The 21728-nt window shown below is 40.5% G+C and overlaps 2 protein-coding genes and 1 long non-coding RNA gene across 3 annotated transcripts in view; 2 read left to right on the top strand and 1 right to left on the bottom strand.

Moving 5' to 3' along the window:
* The window catches only part of LOC134212045 (rab GDP dissociation inhibitor alpha-like), a 37843-nt gene extending 27204 nt beyond the window's left edge, over positions 1-10639 (bottom strand). The window contains 1 exon segment of the mRNA XM_062689548.1: positions 9966-10639. Coding sequence (XP_062545532.1) covers positions 9966-10359 — 394 coding nt within the window. The 5' untranslated portion in view covers positions 10360-10639.
* LOC134215881 (uncharacterized) lies at positions 4519-5981 on the top strand. The gene is made up of 3 exons (XM_062694974.1): positions 4519-4953; positions 5011-5932; positions 5977-5981. The coding sequence occupies exons 1-3, from the start codon at positions 4642-4644 to the stop codon at positions 5979-5981; spliced, it is 1239 nt and encodes a 412-aa protein (XP_062550958.1). The 5' UTR covers positions 4519-4641.
* Positions 10640-20947: 10308 nt separating the features above from the next.
* On the top strand, positions 20948-21575 carry LOC134216145 (uncharacterized). Its single transcript, XR_009980520.1, has 3 exons — positions 20948-21063; positions 21152-21273; positions 21337-21575. It is a non-coding gene; the product is annotated as an uncharacterized LOC134216145 (long non-coding RNA).
* The last annotated feature ends 153 nt before the right edge of the window (positions 21576-21728 follow it).

The raw sequence follows: 21728 nt of genomic DNA, 5'->3' as shown, positions 1-21728 counted from the left end.
CTACCTAGTTGCTTATTTTGCTAAAATGCGTGCTCACTGTTAAAGGAACACAAACATAGGGGCCGTACACATATTACGTAAGCACTTATGGCGGTCAATATCTTACGCTCCATATAAATAAAAATCATTTGTATGAAGAAAATCCTTCATGGGGGAGGGGGGTTGAAAAACCTAGAAAAAATGCTTACGTAATATGTGTACGACCCCATATGAAACAAATAAAATTCTTTTAAGTATAAAGGGCCGTTAAAAATTTCGTCGAAGGTTTAAGGGGAGGGGGTCAGAGTTTTGTGACAGGGGGAGGAAGGGGGGCTTCATCTTATGTGACGTCCATCCACAAGAAAAAAATCCTGAAAGCATTTTAGGAACTACTTCCATTTTAAAAAAATATTCAAACTGTTAGTAAGGGATATAACTCACTATGTAATTGCAAAAATAGTGTACGAAAAAGAAAAACCAAAATAATCGCCAAAATAAAAATGACACATGTACGTACAGGGGGAGGGGGGAGTCAATGATTTGTGACAGTTTGTTACAGGAGGAGGGAAGGGGGCTGAAAAAGCCGAAAAATGATGGACGTAATTTTTGAACGATCCCAAACATATAAGCTATGAAAAACAAGCCAAGAACAGGAGCACTTTACGTTGAAAAACAAAGTGCATAAGCATTAAAAAAAGATAACACTTTTAACGAAACATCAATATTCTCGCTCTATAAATAGATGTAGTCACCTGTTCATCCAGCTGGAAATACAAGCAATAAATCGTGCCTAAATGTTCTATCGCATTTTCGGGCACTCCTCGGTACTGCATCATCAACGTTCCTAAGTTGAAATTAATGGTTCCACATGCGTTCATTCATAAAATCGCGAGGAGAAGCAGAAAGTTGATGATTACAATGCAAGAAGCATACACCCCCAAATGACCGTACCCTCCACATGCTGACATCACACCACCACAAAGGAAGAAAAACTCAGCTGATTCAAGGCTGCAGTTGTGTGCACCGCACACATCAGTCAGAGCAAAAATAATAAAAAAAGAGTGTGTCATTAAACTCTACAAAGCAACGAATGACCACCGGCAGCACAATCATGCGAACGATCGATAATCGGATGTTGTAACACTAGCGAGTGCTTGCCAGAGGCCTTCCGTTTTCTTCACCTGGGCGTTTCCTTCATGTTTTTATAGCTTATTATGTGACAATTCGTGGTTCCAGTCCTCATGAAGAAGGTACGGCAGCACCATCAGCAGCAGATTACGAACTGGTAATGTAGGTGCACCAACCAACTAACTGCCATTGCCTTACTTCGCGACAATTAACAATACTCATTGGAGTGGAAAACAATGCGAAAAGATATTGCAGTTTTTGTTTTACTTTGAGCTACCGTCCTCAGTTCAGTCACGTAACATTCGCATATAAGATGAAAGGGTGGACGAGTGGAAGACCCAAACATCGGCAAAAATAACTCCTACAAGGAGATAATATTTTCTTATTGGCCTTACACCCCTCGCTGGTACATTGCCGCCTCGCAGCTTAGTGCTCATTAAGCACTTCCACAGTTATTAGCTGCGAGGTTTCTTAGCCATATGAATAACAATAGGCGAAAAAATTAGTCGTTCAACATTTGTCGAATTACTCTACTGCCGGCATACGCATATTTGCTGGGATTTCCTATGTACATGAGAAAATTATGCATAGAACGGCAGTCTAGTAGATGCACAAACAAAATATGTTTTTAAAATTCGATGATAATGGGAAATTTACAGCTTTAATAGCTTAGCCAATAGATATATTTGCAAACAAAAATGAATTTATTTTATTTATTACCAGACTAAGGAGCAAGCCAGAGTAAACGCGACGCGCGATGCGACGCGACAGTGCAATTTGACAGCCTGATGATGATTGTTATTCTTTTACGTGAGTCGCGTCGCATCGCTCGTCGCATTTACTCTGGCGGGCACCTTAGGCCGGAGTGGCCTGTGCAAAACATAAAAGTCTTCTTAATTCAGCACGGTCCATGGCTGCACGCAACCACGCATTCTGTGCATTCCACAAATCGTACTCCACCTGATCGCACCACCTTGCTCGCTGTGCACCTCGCCTTGTTATTCCCGTCGGATCGTTGTCGAGAACCATTTTCGCAGGATTACTGTCCGACATTCTGGCTACCTGCACGGCCCACCACAGTCTTCCTATTTTCGCGATGTGAACGATGGATGGTTCTCCCAACAGCTGATGCAACTCGTGGTTCATTCGCCTCCTCCACGTACCGTCCGCCATCTGCACCCCACCATAGATGGTACCCAGCACTTTTCTTTGGAAAACTCCCAGTGCGCATAGGTCCTCCACGAGCATCGTCCAGGTCTCGTGTCCGTAGAGGCGAACTCTAATTGATCGGATCGTTTTGCGGAGTCCAAAGTACGTACGATTTCCTGACATGATGCGTCCCCAAATTTCTCTGCTGGTATCGTTATCGGAGGAGCTCCAGAACACGAATTCTTCAACCACCTCGATTTCGCCAGCACCAATACAAACTCATGGTTGGCGGCTTACGTTGTCCTCTCTTGAGCCTCTTCCTATTATGTACTTCGTCTTCGACGTGTTGATGACTAGTACAATCCGTTTAGCTTCGCTTTTCAGTCTGATGTAGGCTTCCTCCATCCTCTCAAAGTTACGTGCCATGATATCAATGTCATCGGCGAAACCAAATAATTGGACGGACATCGTGAAAATCGTACCACTGTCAATCCCTGCCCTTCGTAATACTCCCTCCAAAGCGATGTTGAATAGCAGATACGGAAGACCATCACCTTGCCGAAATTCTCTACGCGTTTCTAAGGGACTCGAGAATGCCCCTGGAACTCGAACTACGCACATCACCCGATACATCATCGCCTTGGTCAACCGTATCAGCGATCAAATTTTAAAAAAAATCGTAGGTGACCAAAATTCACCCGCGATCTTACTTTTAAATAATCAAGTGATGAAAACTCGCTAGCGATTAAGAATCGTTTGAAAATCGTATCTCTTTCATCCGAAAAAATCGAGTTTTGTCTGTTCCGCGCCCGTTTGTGTCGAGCCTTGCCGTTCCCCCCGTTTTGCCTTTCTCGTACAACAAAGTTGTACCGAAACGCTATCATTTCACTCCGAATACGAGCTTTTTATAGAAGCCTATAGAGACCTATAGTGTTATATACCAAACGACTCAGCTCGAAGAGCTGTACAAATGTCCGTCTGTCCGTGTGTATGTGTGTGCTCAAAATCTAAGAAAAACATTAGACAACTTTTCATATAGTAATCCTTAATCGATTTTCTCTTAACAAGCATCATTCGACAGGGGGCAAAGCCTAGTTGATCACTATTGAATTTTATATAGATCGACTGTTGCGTTTGAAAGTTATAAAGAAAATGGTACATCCAACCATATTAACCCCATATAAGGTTGGTGTCTTGGCTAAATGCGAGAAAGGCAGTATCACCACTCGGTGAATTAAGTTTTTTTTCAAATATCCTCCTTCGACTTCTTCTTCTTCATGCGACCTTTAATCGTCAATCGAGTCATATTATCTTCTATGTCGTTCGTAATGGTTGTTTTAAAGGCGGCTTATTGAGCCTGCGCAAACCTCCTGTCTCGTCGGAGGGTCGTCGTGTCAGGTCTGTTTAGCGTCCCACCTATGACCTAACACCAGGACTTGGGCTTGTGCGCTTTGAGCGGCACACGGTCGCTTTGGCAGAGCCTACTTGCGGATACATGCAGCTTTTTATAGAAGTTTAACAGAGCCCACCACACACCACCACATCCTAGGCAGGCACCGCAGATGGCCTGGGGAGGGACCGTCAAGCCCTTGGATATAGTTCCTGCTGCCCAAAAGGCAGACGTGTTTTCGGTAAAACGAGTAGGGGAACCCGGGGCAAAAAGGACACCGGGGCAAGAAGGACACCCTTTGATTTCCCTGTAAAACAGGACAATATAGCATGGTCAATGACTTCTGAACCTTCTTCGCAGTCTTATATTGTAATATTCATCATATTTTGTATTGAATGTCCAAAATTTTGCAAAATATTGCTGTAACAATTTTTGCTTCTTAAAATTATAATAATCACATCACAGAAAATAAGGATTTTCGAAAGGCATTTTACATTTAGCTAAAGTTAATCGAAGTAGGAACCAAGTTTACAATAATTACAAATATTTCTAACACAACACTACTGTTTGTGGTGTCTTTTTATGCGAAAATATGCATTTCAATGTACTGTTGACGATCCGGGGCAAAAAGGACACCTCTGCCAGGGGCAAAAGGGTCACTCTATGAATCGCACTTTGGATTGAACATAACCTTGAACACAATTGTCAAACTGTTGTTATTGTTACGATTTTAAAGTGATTGGTCGATAATGGTTCGTAAGTATAAGCGAACGCGGAAACAATGGTCATCCGCCAGCATGACCGCGGCCATAAAAGCGGTAACCGAACTCGGAATTCCGGTGAAGCGAGCGGCTACCCAGCATGGTGTTCCTCGTCGAACGCTGATCAACTATTTGAAACATCCGGATCGGCAGATTGATACTTGCGACTTGGGTCGCTTTCATCCAGTGTTTAATCCGCAGCAGGAGGACGAGCTCGTTCAGCATATACTAAACATGGAACAACGACTTTTTGGACTGACAACTCGCGACTTCAGAAGCTTGGCGTTCCAGCTCGCGGTGAAGAACAAAATTAAACATCCTTTCAACACCGAGTCCCAATTGGCCGGTGAAGATTGGTTACATGGTTTCCGTCAACGCCACCCTGAACTGTGTCTATGTATTCCTGAGGCAGCATCCGCGGCCCGCGCTGCAGGATTCAACCGAGTGGCGGTATCGAATTTTTTCGCTATTCTTCAGGCTGTCAAGGAAGCTAAAGATTTCCCAGCGAGCCGAACGTACAATGTTGATGAAACATCAGCTGTGACCGTAAGTAAACGGAAGTTGTTGAAATTTAAATTGACCTTATCACAAACATTTTTATAGGTGCAAACCAAAAAATCAAAAGTGCTGGCGCTGAAAGGAAGACGACAGGTGGGCTGCCTGACTTCCGCTGAGAGAGGTGTCTTGACCACAGCTTGTGTATGTATGTCAGCAACGGGGTACTACATACCTCCTATGCTCATATTCCCGCGAGCACGCCTCACGGAGTCCCTGAAGACTGGTGCCCCGCCGGAAACTCTATTCAGTTGCAACGGTAGTGGTTGGATGACAATGACCGATTTCAATACGTGGTTCGATCACTTTTTGGAGCACAGCCGGCCGACAGCTGCAGCTCCAGTGTTGCTGATTCTAGATGGGCACGTCACGCATACCAAAAACATAGCCTTCTTCGAAAAAGCCCAGCAAAACCACGTGACGGTGGTTAGTTTGCCTCATCATTGCGGCCATCGTATGCAGCCCCTCGATGTGAGTTTCATGGCTCCCCTCAAATCGAGCTTTTCGAAAGCAATCGAAGCTTTCCTCAGGCGGAATCCGGGAAAGGTTGTCACAGTCAATGATGTGAGTGCCTTGTTCGGAGAAGCCTACTTGAAGACCGCAACATCTTCTGTGGCACAGAGTGGATTCAAAGCTACAGGAATTGTACCCTTTAATCAGTTCATTTTCACTGCGGCCACTGTCACTCTTGAAGATATCCTTCCGTTACCAAAGGTAACCGTCAAGAAACTTCGTAAGAAGTCAAGGCGTGAAAAGGCAACAGAATTGACTTCAAGTCCCTCCCGGCGAAGTCTCAAAGGGTTTCGTGCTTCGAATGACATAAAACAACTTCAGAAGTCGAAACGCAGATCTAGAGTTACTCCGAAACATTCGCGAAAGTCAAAAGTTGGTGAGCAAACCTCATTACAAGATACACTGTGCGACAACTGTGGAATGGTTTTCAGTTTGTCTGAAGACGGGACAGGTTGGAGTAAGTGTGGACAATGTGGTCTGTGGTTTCATACATGCACACAGAATAAGTGTCCGTCGTGTTTGATTTAAACTTGTATTATTCATTGGACTGTTTTGTATGTATTTTCATGAAATAAAATCCTATAACATTGTTAAGTTCATAAGAACGTGTATTATTATCTACATACTTTATCTGAATGAAAAGCATACGCTATGACTCAGCGGTTCTCAACCTTTTTCTTGAGAGGTACCCCTTCGAACTTTTGCATGATTTGAGGTACCCCCTCTCGAAAGTAGGCTTCCAATCCTCTTGAAAACATAATTCTGAGCCCTTTTGAAGGGAAGCTCCTTTAAACTATTGAGTCCCTTTCGAGTAGGCTTCTGCGCCTCTTTATTAGAGGCTTCTGCGCCTCTTTATCAGAGGCTTCTGAGCCTCTTGTAGAGAGGCTTCCGAGCCTCTTGAAGACGGTTTTCGAGCCACTTAAAAGGAAGCTTCCGTTGCATCTTGAAAGAACGCTTCTGAGCCTCTTGATAGTATGCTTCCCAGCCTATTGAAAGAAGAATTCTGAGCTTCTTGAAGCGAGGCTTCCGAGCATCTTGAAAGGAGGCTGCCAAGCCTATTGAAAGAAGGCTTCCGAACCACTTGAAAGTAGACTTCCGAGCCTCTTGAAAGCAGACTTACGAGTCTCTTGAAAAAAGGCAACCTAACCACTTGAAATGAGGCCTCCGTACCTCTCGAAAGGAGCCTTCCGATCCTCTTGGAAAAAGGCTTCAGAGCCTCTTGAAAGAAGGCTTTTGAGCCTCTTGAAAGAAGGCTTCCAAGCACTTTGAAAGGAGGTCTTTGAGTCTCTAGAAAAGGCTTCCGAACCTCTTGAAAGGAGGCTTCCGAACCTCTTGAAAGGAGGCTTCTGAACCTTCTGAAAGTTGTCCGAACCTCTTGAAAGGAGGCTTCTGAGACTCTTGAAAGGAGGCTTCCGAGCCTCTTGAAAGGAGGCTTCCGATCCTCTTGAAAGGAGGCTTCCGAACCTCTTGAAAGGAGGCTTCCGAACCTCTTGAAAGGAGGCTTCCGAGCCTCTTGAAAGGAAGCCTTCGAGCTGCTTGGAAGAAGGCTTCCGAGAGGCGTAAAAGGATGCTTCTAATCCTCTTGCAACGAAGCAACCGAGTTTTAGTGAAAAAAAAATCATTTTGTTCATTCGACGTTTTGTTCGTTTGATCTTTTGTTCCGCAGCCCTTCATACATTGTGCTGGTTGTGTCAATTGGGATTTATTGATCGCATTACATATTATGTACAATATAAATTTTTGAAATAGAAAATTCACAATTATCAAAACTTTATCAATGAATTTTGATTGAAATTGTAATATGTCCGCCATTACGCATTTTTGTCCAAGGTACCCCCTAGGGCCAGCGAAGGTACCCCCAGGGGTACATGTACCCCAGGTTGAGAACCGCTGCGCTAGGTATATTTGATAAACTACAGCATCCGTTCGCTAACTGGGCTAAAACACCAGCCCAGTTAACGAACGCCGCTTTTTAACTGGGCTGACGAGGGAATTCGTGATGCATTGTTGTGATCATGTTTTACATGAAGCTTAAAGAATATACCATTCGGAGTCCCCTCGTCACCGAGTCTTTGTTGTGGTTTTTTGACGGATAACTGCTTTTTAACTGGGCTTTGGCCCAGTTAGCGAACGCCCAGTTAAAAAACAGTCCAGTTAAAACGCGCCCAGTTAGCGAACTGTTGCTGTACTTGATTACATCTTTTTTCGATGTGTGTCCTTTTTGCCCCGGCAGGGTGGCCTTCTTGCCCCGCTCATTGTTTTTCAATAAGAAAAACATCGAAAATAGATGTTTATATTTCGTCCATTTTTTTCATTTGATTCATATCGGTTTTGATTTAGTTTTGGAGATAGCAATCTACATTACATTTTGCGTACAATAAACGTCTGATTTAGTGGTGTTTAAACCATGTAATCATTGAAAATGCTTAAGGTGACCTTCTTGCCCCGGGTTCCCCTAGACCGCGATTTATGTTTTAGCTGAAATTTTGTAGATTTCAAAAGTTTTAAAGTTGGAGGAACTGCTTGTTTAGTTTCATTGTAGGTCATTTTGTGACCATTTATGAACCTTAAGTTCGGCCCTGGTGAAAGTTTCAAGATGGTCGATTTCAATCGAAAATGGCATTCTTCGAAATCCTGCTGTGTTTCCATGAAGTTTGAACAGCCTCATGCTCAGTGTTATTGTAATTTGTGTAATTATTTGAATTCTTTGAGCTCCTGATATGAACCGGTGCCATCGAAAGTGGTACATGTTACATTGAGTAAATTTTTCAGGAGACGCATTTTCCCAAAAACATCGAATAAAAAATTCATATTTGCAATTTTTTGCAACTAAACCGTACCAACATGTTATGACTGATGTGCCTTAAGATATTAATAAAAAATAAGCGAAGTTTATGACAAATTTCAAGTTTATTGGAGCAATTTACACATGTACCACTATTAATGGGAACAAAAGGAAACAGAAACCGAAAAACGTTGACAGTAAAAGTGGTACATGTACATATTTGAAATCATTCCAAACAGCAGTAAAATATCTTGAAATTCAAAATAGGATTAAAATCTGTTGTGAAAACAGTCATGTTGCTGAATTTTCTTTTAAATACGCTGATTTTAGTGGGTGGAACTGTACATGTACCACTTTTTCTGGCAACGAAATGGCCATTGTGATATATACCAGAAAATAAAATGTGCATATCTCCAGATTCTGTTGCCAAAAATCACTTTTTCGTTATTCCCTTACTAGATCTTTGCAAATAGAAGCCGTTTGTGTAAAAAACTCAAAATTGACAAAAATGGTTTATGTACCACTTTCGCTGGCACCGGTTCATATGTTGTCATGAAGTTTGAGCGCTCACGCTTAGTTGTATTGTATTTGATTGCATTTCCGTGGCTCTACCCATTCTGACCTCTAAATCCGGCTCAAGTAAAAAAATCAGGTCAATTCCAATTAAAAAGTGTATTAATTTCAAAAAATCTTGTTTTATAAAGTTTTTGCAGCCGCACGCCCATGCCCACATGCTTGATTCATTGTAATTGATTTTGTTGCCCATACCACCCCATACTCTATAGTTGTGATCCCTGAATCCGGCCCTGATTTCAATCAATTTCTGTCCCTGTCCTATTTAAATAGTGAAGGCGTGTTAACTTTGACAGATCCTACAGCACAGCATAAGATAATTTAAAAATATTTGTAATAAATTGTAGACAAAATTTAATTAAAATCTGATTCATGTACGATACGAACAAAGTTCTGAAGTACCATAAAAATGTGAACATATAAAAATCATATTTACATAGTTCCATAGTTGAGACTAGGTTACATAGTTTTTTTTTTATGAATACATTCACTAGATAAGTGCAAATGTTTTCTTCATGATACACACATACAGTATTGACCCGATATTTGTCACTCCCCGATTTTGTCTATCCGCGATTTCATCACGTTTTCAACCCAATTTTGCCACAACAAAAAAATTGAAAATTTTAGTGGTTTATTATGAATCATTTCTGAATAACTGTCCAATACGGATTCTGTTCAAGTATTTTGCCTTTTCAAGTCATAAACTGATTCATATTTCTGAAACAAATTCAATGATGTACATTTTTTTCCGTTTTTGTCACAAAATTCGGCAGGGGGTGATAAAATCGGGATATTACTGTATTGAATGTTTCATCCCCAACCGATTAAATGAGAAAATAAATGATTAATACATTTTTTTTTCAAATAGTGGAACATCAGTGAATCATCTTTTTCTTTGTGAAAAATTTCAACCGTGCACAGAGACCGACGTCCGACTGAGCCGCTCAGAGTAGAAGCAAACGACGGACGGACGGACGGCACAACTGAACGATGATGAATACAGCGAACAACAGCACAAGAGAAAAATCGCCCCATCGGACGACCGACTCTGATATAATTGCGATTGCGAAGTTTCTCGGAGGTAGTTTTATGGACGAAAAGATGACAGATCATGTTTTTCCGCACTTACCCATCAAATCGGATGCAAGGGCCTCCTTCTGGTCGACGGGAACTTTCGCAATCTTGCCCCCCTTGTAGACGTAGCTGCCCTCGACCGACTTGAACTCCAGGTAGCGGGTCACGCCCGTGTGGATCAGCAGCTTAACGAGCAGCCCATTGGCCATAAGAAATTTCGGAATCAAATCGACGTTCCAGTCGCGACCGCGACCGTACTTTCCCTCCGGCAGCTGTACCCCAAATCGGGAGAACAGATCCTCCAGAGGGGTAATTGAGGCCGATTCGCCACCGTAGTACTTATTCCGGTCGATATGCAGCACTTTCTTTCCCGACACCGACAACATTCCGCTGAGGATGCACTCCTTCAGTCCAGTGCCGAGGACAATGGCGTCATACTCCTCATCCATGGTGCTGGGGGTTTTCTGCTTTTCACACCAAGAAACCGAAACTAATCCAATCAAACGGGTTGCACCACTTCCGGAACCGTTGTCGCGTAACTTTTTCGACTTTTTGCACTTGCTCGACGAAAAGGTGAAAAAGATATTGGATTTTTTCACTCCTTTTTTATTCCACGAATGCAGCAATTTCACCAGCAGAATGAACGAAAATTCAACTTCCTATCACTTGGCCGACGAGAAAATATTTGACACACCAGCTCAGCAGCCAGCCCGAGAGAAAACTGGAAAATGGATAAAAAAGGGAAAAAGAATGATGTGTGAGTTTTTCAAGCGTTTGCATCAGAGATGACAGATTTGTCAAAAAAGAGAAAACCAGGGGTGATGCGAGACTGGACGCAAACGCTTTCCTTTGACTATGAGGCCTTTTCATGTGACACTGCCGAGACTGCACTTGTTTACAACCGCTGAACAGGCCTGCAAGTCCGAAGCTGTTACTTTCACAGAAGAACTGTCAATTGACGATGAAATCAGCTGTTTTTAAACGTCTAGTGAAAAGGCCCATTATAGGCCTTTTCGTGTCACACTGTCGAGACTGCATTTGTTTACAACCGCTGAACAGGCCCGCAGACCCGAAGCTGTCACTTTCATAGAAGGACTGTCAATTGAGGATAAACTCCAAGGGGTTTCCAACATCATTGATTACTTGTCACTACTGTCAAAATTACCATGATTACTCTTGATTACTCAGTGATTACCTTGATTAAAGTGATTATCACGTTTATTGCTGATTACTCATTGATTACTCCTGATTACTTACTGATTCCGAAGAATTACTCATGATTATTTGATTATTTTGCGAGAATTTGACGTTTCTACTCTCATGGAACTCTTCGTCTCTCAACGGTTATCGAAAACTATTCAAAGGATAACGATTTGAGTTCTTTGGTCTGGCAAATGCATAAAAATGATGTAAGAATCATTATAATTTTTAGTAATCAGTAATAAATCAGTGTAATTTTTAGTAATCAATTTGATTAAAATAATCAATGTAATCAGAATAATCCATATAGTAATCATAAATAATCAATGGTAATCAATTATTAATCATCCTAACCTAAGTAATCAATTTGATTAATGTAATCAATGTAACCAGAGTAATCCATAATAACTATCTTTCTATATAATAAAAATTGAGTTGAGATTTCTTTCCTGACGTTTTAATTCGCGAACGGGTTGGCCGATTTTCAATATTTTTCCCTAACCGATTCGTTTTGGGATCCGCAAGGTTTGTATATACCAACAGTTGGTGAATTTAACGGGGAAAGGAAAAAAATGATTAGAATACAATTTTGGGCCAGCTGTTGAGGAACAAACGCACGGAAAACAAACGCACTCTAGATCAAGAGTGCGGTGCTGTTAATAGTTCATGAGATGTGTAACCATTCTAACTTTTGGTATGCTATGAATAATAGAACTTTGCCTTGAAAATTAAATTCTCGTTTTATTGTTTTAAATTATCAGTCTCTCATCTCGTCTCTCATCGACTAATTTAAAGTCAACTTTCCCAAATAACCCATATTTTTGAAACATCTAACTAATTTTGAAACAGACTGAAGACGGCCTTACTGTTGAGGTTGAAATACGTATCTGTCAAGATACAATTAAGTGGTGGAATTCAATGGGATTGTACAAACTCGTCTTATGACAAGTGAAGACATTCCACTAAAAAGCTCAAAATAATTTTCTTAATTTTGAAAATCAAAAATTAAAAATAAAAACCGATGTAAGCTCTCACGACAATTGAATTTTCTGCCATTTCCATATATCGCAACCTCGATCGCAACTACATCGGGGCTAGTGCTCACGATGACTCACAGTGGCAATATAAATGCGCACAAATCGCGTTGCAGTTTCGACATCGACAAATAAAAGTCGAAAGGTCGCTAGAATTCACTTCAGTTTTCAACTGGAAGTTCAAAAATACCAATGATTACACCCAGGTTTTTTTTACACGGTTGGAATTCATCAATTTCTCGGTTAACCTGAATTTTCACATCTTTTTAAATACCCCCTGAATTTTCTTTGATTTTTTTGTGAATTTTTTCGTAGGGTTAACTCATTGTTCCATTGACGCTGAAGGTCGACGAGGATCCTCAACGACTAAAACCAAACCGTGTAAAAAAAAAACCTGGGTGTACTACGAATTAATTACTAAAAAATATAATAATTAATAACTGATTACCACTGATTATCAATGATTACTTGTGATTACTATGGGTTACTCTGATTACCTTGATTACTCACAATAATGTGATTACTTTGCGAAAAATGAAGTAATCTTGGATTACTTGTCACCTCAAGGCATCTTGGAAACCCCTTGATAAACTCAGCTGTTTTTAAACGCCTCGTGAAAAGGCCTATAGAAGTGTGCGTGATTCCGCCTCGGATTCCGCAGTAATTCCTCTCAAAGTGTTTAGAGCGAAGCAGAATGGATACGTTCACAGAAAAAGATTCCGTGGTAAAAACTACTATTTTGTAAACTACGCTCTGTTTTTAAAACTACCATGAAATTTCAGTAGATTTTACCATGGTTTCAGAGAAATTCACCACTGTTTCAGTTCATGTGACAACATTCCGCATGAGCCACAGTTGATTTTTACTGCGCGCATGGTAAAATCGAACGGGTTTGTTATCTGCTGAAAATCGTCGGTGCGTATTCTTAAAATAACCCTCGGAATGGTAGTTTTGACTGCAATATTTTTTTGCGTGTTTGCGTGCGTTTTGAGAGTTTTCCCATGGCTAAACTGTCAAAACGCACGTAAACGTATCCATTCTGCTCAGCTCTTTTGTAATAGATTTGCTGCAACTGGATTACCACCCACTTTTATTTTATACATCCTAAACAGTGACATTAGTGTTGGTGATTCTGGCTTTGGAGAAGTCAATTCCCAACAAACATTCACTAGTTTAACTAACATCAGTGTGATGATTCAGTTCAGCACTGTGTTGAATTATGTCTGTACTATTTCTTATCGCAACTTCTGTTCAGGCATTGTTCACACAATTTTGGAGAAGTTATACAGCTATAACATCTCGTTTTGAAAAACATCTTTATTACCTGATTCGTAAAACCTTTAATAAGCATTTTACTTAGCCTTAATTCAGCTTCGAAAATAATAACGCATTGAGAGTAACATCATCAAGATCTCCATTGAACGTATTGCAATTGCTATTTTCATATAATCATTTTAAAATTTTCCTAAATCGGGTCTCGAACTGCTGACATTTGATCATCCGCCGGTAACGTTGCCATCCGCGCCATCCTTGATTTATAAGTTATGGCTTACTCAATGCAAAACATAAATAATCGTATGGCTGAATATTGGGGTGGCTCAAATTAGTATTGGAAAAACTTTGTTCAATTTTTTTGATGGGCCGCCGTCTTATTCGGTTGTATTTGATGCCCTGATGCTCTGGACAAAATTTCAGCCAAATCGGTCAACGTTTGGGCGGTGCTAAATTCGTTGGAAGTTTATATGAAAAAATTTATGCAGAAACATCCAAAAACAGTAAATTGCAGCTAAACTACACAACTTACGATGAAGAACTATGATACTCATTCAGATCTTGGAGAATTTAATACAGAATATTATGCAGAAAACCGCGAGAAGATTCGAGTTTGCCCAGCTAAGTTATTAACATTTCTCTGCAGTGGGGTTGGAGCAAATTTCGTTTCTTTTACCTTTGAAAAGAAATAAATTCACCCCTACAACACTCCAGTAAAATGCTAATATCTTTGCGTAATAAACTCTAATCTTCTCGCGGTTTTCAGCATAACATTCTGTATTTTATTTTACAAGAACTGAATGAGTACCATGGCTCTTGATCGTAAATTGTGCCTTCCAACTGCAAATCACTGTTTTTGGATGTTTCTTCATACATTTTTTCATATAAACTTCCAACGAGTTTAGCACTGGCCAAACGTTGACCGATTTGGCTGAATTTTTGTCCTGAGCATCAGGGCATCAAATAGAAACGAATAAGAGGGCGGCCCATCAAAAAATTTGAAAAAGTGTTTTTTGAGCCACCCTACTGAATATGAATCATAATTGGACTCTTAATCAACAAGTCAATCTGTCAAACTACAGTTTGTTAATAACTGTACAAGATTTTTATTTCAACCATTGTTCAGCCAGTAATAACCATTCAACACTGGGAAAAAATATAAGAAAATAATGTCAAAACGATAAAATAAAATTCGTCTGCAATGATGGGGTTTATGAAAATTTAATGATTTTATGTTCGACCTTGCTCGGAATTTCTGAATAACCGGTTGCGATATGATTGTGCCATCAATACCACACATGCAGCGAGAAAATAACTACACATATCGACATTTATTTACATATAGAAAAACAACTAGTACACAGGAAATCTGTAACAGACATGCAATATGGTAGATTTTTTATGATTTTTTATTGTGTTCATTTCCGCACAACTTTACAACAACTGCATGGATTTTCTTCATTAGGATCATTGATCATGGATTTTCTTCATAGATCAGGAATTAATTATGTATCACGAAACAATTATGTATTGCTCCACGAATATAAAAAGCCTGTGTGTTCTTGGCAATGAATCCAATAATGTCTTGAAAATGAATATTATTTTCCTATCCAAATATCTTCAATTCAAGCCATCGCTATTTACTTTCAAACGGAAAAAGCATAAACTATTATTGCGCATAAGCCCCAAAATTTTATTCCCACCTTTAGGTTTCCGCGCCGAGCACTCAGCGCCAGACTCGGTGTATGAGTGAATGAAATGTGCAAATGCTCTATCGCGGAAGCAGTCGCTGAAGACAAGTGTCAATGGTTTCAGTGACGAAACGAAAAGTTTCAATGCAAAAAGCAATATAATGTTTTCTTCCACTGTGCGATAGATCCAGTAAAGGTGAAATCAATGGTTAAGAAGGACAACGGTTAAGAGGGATGCTTGCTTATTAATCTACTATGCAAACTCAATTCGACCACCCTTTCAGAGCATTACATCATAGGCGAACAGGGAAGTTTGAAAATCATTGGTGCAGCACATTGATAAACTACCCCAATGTGCTGAAATGGGATAAAACTGTTGAGATGTTGAGTTGAGTTGAGTTGAATGTTGAGATGAAATCTGTCTAGCGAATTATTCAGCATCCATTTTATTCAGCTATGAAGATTACAAATAAACAATAATTCAACTTAGATGCTTATTTGTAGCTTGTCGTTCACTCACAAAAAACTCCGCATTAAATTCATGAGTTCACACATGGATTTTTGCAATGGGGGTAGCGAAATGGATTCCATATTTTCGACACATATATTCCATGCGCCCACATGCATTGCATGTGTGTTCACATATACTATCCATGTAGGTCATAGTATCCATGTGTGAATTTGTATGCAATTAAGTATGTGCCGACACATGATATGCATATTTCAAAATACATGGATTTTTGCCATAAAGTATGTGTCGATTTTCCTGAGTGTTGTTTGTTGGGTTGTCTATCCGGAACATAGTTAGAACGCTTTTATAAATACCGAAGTTGGATTTTTCTCCAGATGCAGGCAACTTTCCCAACTTCGGAGGTACATAGTGTACTGGATTTGCCTAAAGATGCGCTAAACAACCCATCCGACAGTCCGACAGATAAAACTTCAGTTCGGAAGTCCTGACTTTATTTGGACTTGGAGAATGGTTATGTGTGAGCTGATATACATTATACTAAAGACACACTGATGGTACAAGGGCCGTGGTATACCACGGTTATGTACCCTAGTACATATTGTACCATGGTTTTCTACGTTGTACCAACATGGTACAAGGTGACACACCTGTGGTACAACTTGTACCATGGTACGAATACCACTAGTGTGTCATTAGTATTAGAGGCCTGAATAAGAGAAACGCGGATAGAAAATATGACTCTGCCAACACTGCATTCATTCTTCTTCATCAAAGAACAACACAAGACAAAATATTCAAAACGACTTATCTGCTTTTGTAAACAAAGATTCAAACGACGATTTGGCGAATCTGATAGCTATCCCACGCAAACCAGCACCATCAACAGGCATCGGAAACCTTCAGCTAACAATTGATTGTGTTAGTTTGCGTGGGAGTGCTATCATATTCGTAAAATCGTCGTTTGAATCTTTGTTTACAAAAGCAGATAAGTCGTTTTGAAAATTTTGTCTTGAACACATGAAAAGGAAGAAATGGTGTATGTACACGCAAAAAAATATTGCAGTCGAAACTACCATTCCGAGGGTTATTTTAAGAATACGCACCGACGATTTTCAGCAGATAACAAACCCGTTTGATTTTACCATGCGCGCAGTAAAAATCAACTGTGGCCTATGCGGAATGTTGTCACATGAACATGTCACCATGTCACATGGTGAATTTCTCAGGAACCATGGTTAAATGTACTGAAAATTCATGGTTGTTTTAAAAACAGAGCGTAGTCTACAAAATAGTAGTTTTTACCACGGAATTTTTTTCAGTGTAGATAAAGTCTCACAATCCGCTATTTAAGGGCTCATTCACAAATTACATAACGCAAAAAACACAGATTTAAAACCCACCCCTCCGTGACTTGTTTGTAACATTTACTTTATACCCAATCACCCCATCTGTGACGCGTCTTACCAAAATTTCACAAAAATGATAAATTGGTATTTTAGCGAACTCTTCCTTAACTTTCTTCATGGTACATAATAATACTGTCAAATTTGAATTTAATTAGGAATTTCGTTTTTTATATTATTTTATTATCTTAAATGTCACCCGTAACAGAACTAAACAAACCCACCCACCCTCTAGACAAACCGTAACATTTTGTAACACAATATTGTGTACCCACCCACCCCTTAATGCGTTATGTAATTTGTGAATGGGCCCTAATGTGTCCACATCACTAAACAATAGAATCCAATAAACAATGCAATTTCATTTCATAATCTATAAATAACTTGCACATAACATGCACTTGCACTTATTATTGCAAACTTATGTAAAATTTGTTAATTCATAAATGGCATTAAATCGAATTAAGCCGTTTTCAGTATTTGAGGTGCAGTTTTGGCTGCTTGACAGGTCTCCTGCTCGATTGGCTGCTGTTTTTTGACGGTTCAATTGGCGACACATACCAATCCGCGTTTCTCTTATCAAGGCCTCTAATGACTGATTGACTCTAACTGATTGATTTTTTCACACCGACAAGCCGCCATTACCGAGCGTGGATAGCTGGATATACTCCAAATAATCTAATAATCTAATCTAGCAACCCTATAACCAGAGACCAGAGTGAAAAACTGTCGAAATGGCAACGTATTAAAATCCATGAAATTGTGACAATTATACTGGCAGCACTTGAAATTTTTGCTTGCTGCTTATGGATGCAAAAAGTAAACAAGTCAAAATGGAACCGCTTTTGACAGTTCAGTTGGAAACAAGATGGCGTCTTCGCCGATCTCTTATTCTAGTATTTCTAATCTAATCTATAAGTTGTTTCCACATTTTATGTGCACACGTAACTGCAAATTCTTCAGAAAATTCAGGTGAAACTTAAGTGTCTGGGTAACTCTATCCAAAGAATTTACCTGATTTTCACGAAGAATGAAAATTCTATCGGAAAATCAGGTGAAAGGAACGTGAATTTCACGTGGAAAAAATCTATGGATTTTTTGCCTAGGGGCCGGAATTCGTTGTACGAATTCCGGCCCCTAGGTTATTCTAGTTCGCCGACTGGCTGGCTAATCCACTGCTACTCGATCCCTCGGCGGTCGTCCCACAAACTTCCTAGCTCGAATCCTCCTGAATCCCTCCCGCCGTCAAGGGTGGTCCACCAGTTCCGGTGTAACTTCCGCACTTATTGTGCCCCAACTACCGGCGGCTATCGCAGGGGACGCTTTCGCGCATTGCGCCTACTTCGTCTTCGGGTTGCAGAGCTAGTCCGACAGTTCCGGTGGTGGATGACGTCCGCACTGGCGGTGCCCTACATACCCGAAGCGCTTTCTTCTTCTTTCTTCAGCAGGTTGGCTGTTCGAGTGCCAAAGTCGGTCCGACGATTTCGGTTGGCAGAAGATTTCCGGTTTTCCGGCGCCTCGACGACTCGAGGCCAAACACTGCTCACTGGACTCACACCGGAGACTACGCTTATTCGCTAGTCACTTCTCCATCTACGCTGCAGCTCAGACAGTATTTGTATCACGACTCTGCTGACCACATTCCACGTGCCTTCTTCGTGACACATTTTCTCTGCGATATAGGGCAGGCATTTCTCTACGTACTTCCGCAAACCTTGGGCAATCGAATACCACATGTTCTAAAGTCTCTTCGACACGGTGAATTAGTATGTCCAACCCGATGTAAGTACTTCCGGAAGCATCCATGACCCGATAGAAACTGCGCGTCAGGTGAAAGTTCACTTCACCATGCTTTCTGATCATCCACACCGACAGGTTCGAGATGAGCCGGTTGCTCCACCTCCCTTTCTCCGTACTGTCCCACTCTTGTTGCCATCTCGCCATCGATCGGATTCTCACCTCTTTCCTTACGTTTCTGGTGTCTCTTCGCCGATAACACTCGATGTCTTCCTCCAGGGTGATGCAGATGGGTAGCATCCCAGCAATAACGCATACTACCTCGGACGATCGTTCTATATGCGCTCGCGACTCGAATGGCCATCAGCCGGAACACACTTTTCAGCTTTTCCCGGTTCCGCTTGGTTTGCAGTGCATTGCCCCAAGCAGGAACCCCATACCACAGTATCGATGACGAGACACTAGCTAGCAGACGCCTCGTGCTGCTTCTTGGTCCGCCTACGTTTGGCATGATCCTTGCTATTGCGTTCATTGCCTTCGCCGACTTTTCACAGGCGTAGTCAACGTGGCTGTTGAAATTTAGCCGATCGTCGATCATTATTCCCAAGTCCTTCAGTGATCGCTTCGAAGCAATCGCATGGCCTCCGACGACGATCTTCATCCGCTGGATCGCTTTGCAGTTGCATCCAGCGCTCGATCATGGCTATCGTCTCCATCACCAACACCTCCACTTCTTCAAGAGTCTCGCCTATCACCGCTAGTGACACGTCGTCCGCAAAACCCACGATTTTCACTTTCCTGGGTAGCTGCAAAGTCAACACTCCGTCGTACACTCAAATTAAACGGCTGATATATTTTATGTGCAGAACCCACTTAGATAACATTTTAATGAGTATTTTAAAATTGACGTTGCCTTGCTGGGTGGAATAAAAAAGCATCAATCTGCCCCCATTTCGTTTTCGCGTTGCCGTCAGGGCCAATAAGGCTATCTGACGTTTATCGTCTTTCTGTTGCACGCGCACAGACGGCATAGGGTTTGTTTTCATAAGGAAAAGCTTTTCGTTTCGTATGAAAACAAACCCTGTCCCGTCTGTGCGCGTACAAGAGAACGATGATAAACGTCAGATAGCCTTATAGGGTTCTTTCTATAATTACGTAACGCAAAATATGGTGATTTTGGACCACCACCCTCCTCCTTGTAACACTTTTTGTATGGAAGGTTTAAATTTTTTGTATGGATCGTAACGCTCGACTTGACCAGAGTTACGTAATTTGTGAAAGGCCCCGCAGGGTGAAACGCCTGTCATCTGCGGTACAATGGCACTCTACCCAACATCGTTTTTGGTACCCGAAATCTGGGTGGTATACCCCAATTCAGCTGCTCATTTTGGGTGATAGTACATAACATATAGGCATCTTTGCCGTGGAATGTGGTCCTTCCATGATTTTCCATGAAACGCTAGTGAACCTAGCGGTGGAAGTCAAGCTTTACTGATCAACGCGCATAAGACAGAGCAGCATCGCATGCCTTGCTGTCTCTTTCTTTCGCTATGGATATACGGGAGTGCCATTCGTCGATTCTTGATACACAAAGAGCCTACTTTGAAAATTGCAGTGTGTTCTAATGCCTATCTGTTTTGTGGTGATAGGCTCGTACGAAGTTAGTGCTAATTACCGACATTAATCACCTTTTCCTAACGAAAACTTGCGATTTGTTGAGATTTATTGAGCCTTTTGTGTTTGTATAGTTACTTTATGTCGTAAAATTGACGATTAAAGGTTGCATGAAGAAGAAGAAGAAGTCGAAGGATGATATTTGAAAAATATTGCACAGGGAAGCATAAGGGAAGTTTTTCAAAACTCTTCTCAAAAATTCTATAGGAGCAATTTAATTAAAAACGGTTAGCAGTACGGGGTTGGACTTTCCTTCTACTGCATATTAAACGCAATTTTTCGATTTCAAATTTTATTTTATGATGTCATACTTGATACACAGTATAAGAAAAGTCCAACCCCGTACACAGAAAGAACAAACATTATTTCATCAAATATATTGAACTTTCTTCTTAAGAAGTGATATCTTTTCTTTAAAATAAAAGTAAAAACTTTGAAATCTAAAGTAAAGTGTTTAATTCAAACATACTTTTTGTCTGGTCTGGGTGTCAACTTTGAAATTAGTCTCATGAAAACAAAAGTTTTTAAACTTTTATTTTCAAAACACACAATGTTTGAAAAAACGCGCCGTGACAGATTACCACGAAACAAAAAGAAGTTATATGATTGGTTCTGTGATTGTTTGGAGTTGTAGTCACTTGTTATAGATTTAATAGCAGTGATTTATGAGGTGAGTAACATTACAAATATCATTTAACGATCTTTTAGTCGATTGCTATTAATTATTTTTCATTATCACTTTTGTATTTGCTTCTCAGATGTTGAGCCGGAACAATCAAAACTGGCTTTGATACCCCACGATTTGCGATAATGGCCTTGGAAATATCACTTCATGGAGTTATTTCCTGTTTGGCGGAACACGGAACACATCAGATGAGTTGTAAGTACATACAAATGTTACGACAGAAACAAATCACTCAATACCCTATTATTTTGCGATCAGATGACGCCATTTGGAACCCCAAAGGAACAGTATCTGATATACTCGACTAAGCCGTTTGCAGCAGGTGCCGTCGGATCAACATGGAAGGATGCATCAAGCGATATACCTATCGCTATCACCGCCAGATTGAGAGGTCTACCAAAACAGCTAGAAAATTCTTCTCCCGAAAAAAACATAGTCGCAACATACTGTTTATGTGAAAGAAGATTTCAATTCATTAAATTTATTTATTAAAATGTGTCTCGGTTTATAAATTTTCTCTTGATTATATGATTCTTAAAAGAAATCCTATCAATATACTGTCATTTGGAACAAAAATAACACTTTAACCTCAACAGTGTACCTTTTTTTATTTGACAATGTTAGAATTTGTTTTTGAGAGTTCAAACTTT

This window comes from Armigeres subalbatus, chromosome 2 (assembly GCF_024139115.2).
Source record: "Armigeres subalbatus isolate Guangzhou_Male chromosome 2, GZ_Asu_2, whole genome shotgun sequence".
NCBI classification, from domain to species: domain Eukaryota; kingdom Metazoa; phylum Arthropoda; class Insecta; order Diptera; family Culicidae; genus Armigeres; species Armigeres subalbatus.
Note: the sequence above shows the minus strand (reverse complement) of the source record. Positions and strands in the feature narration are given on the sequence as shown.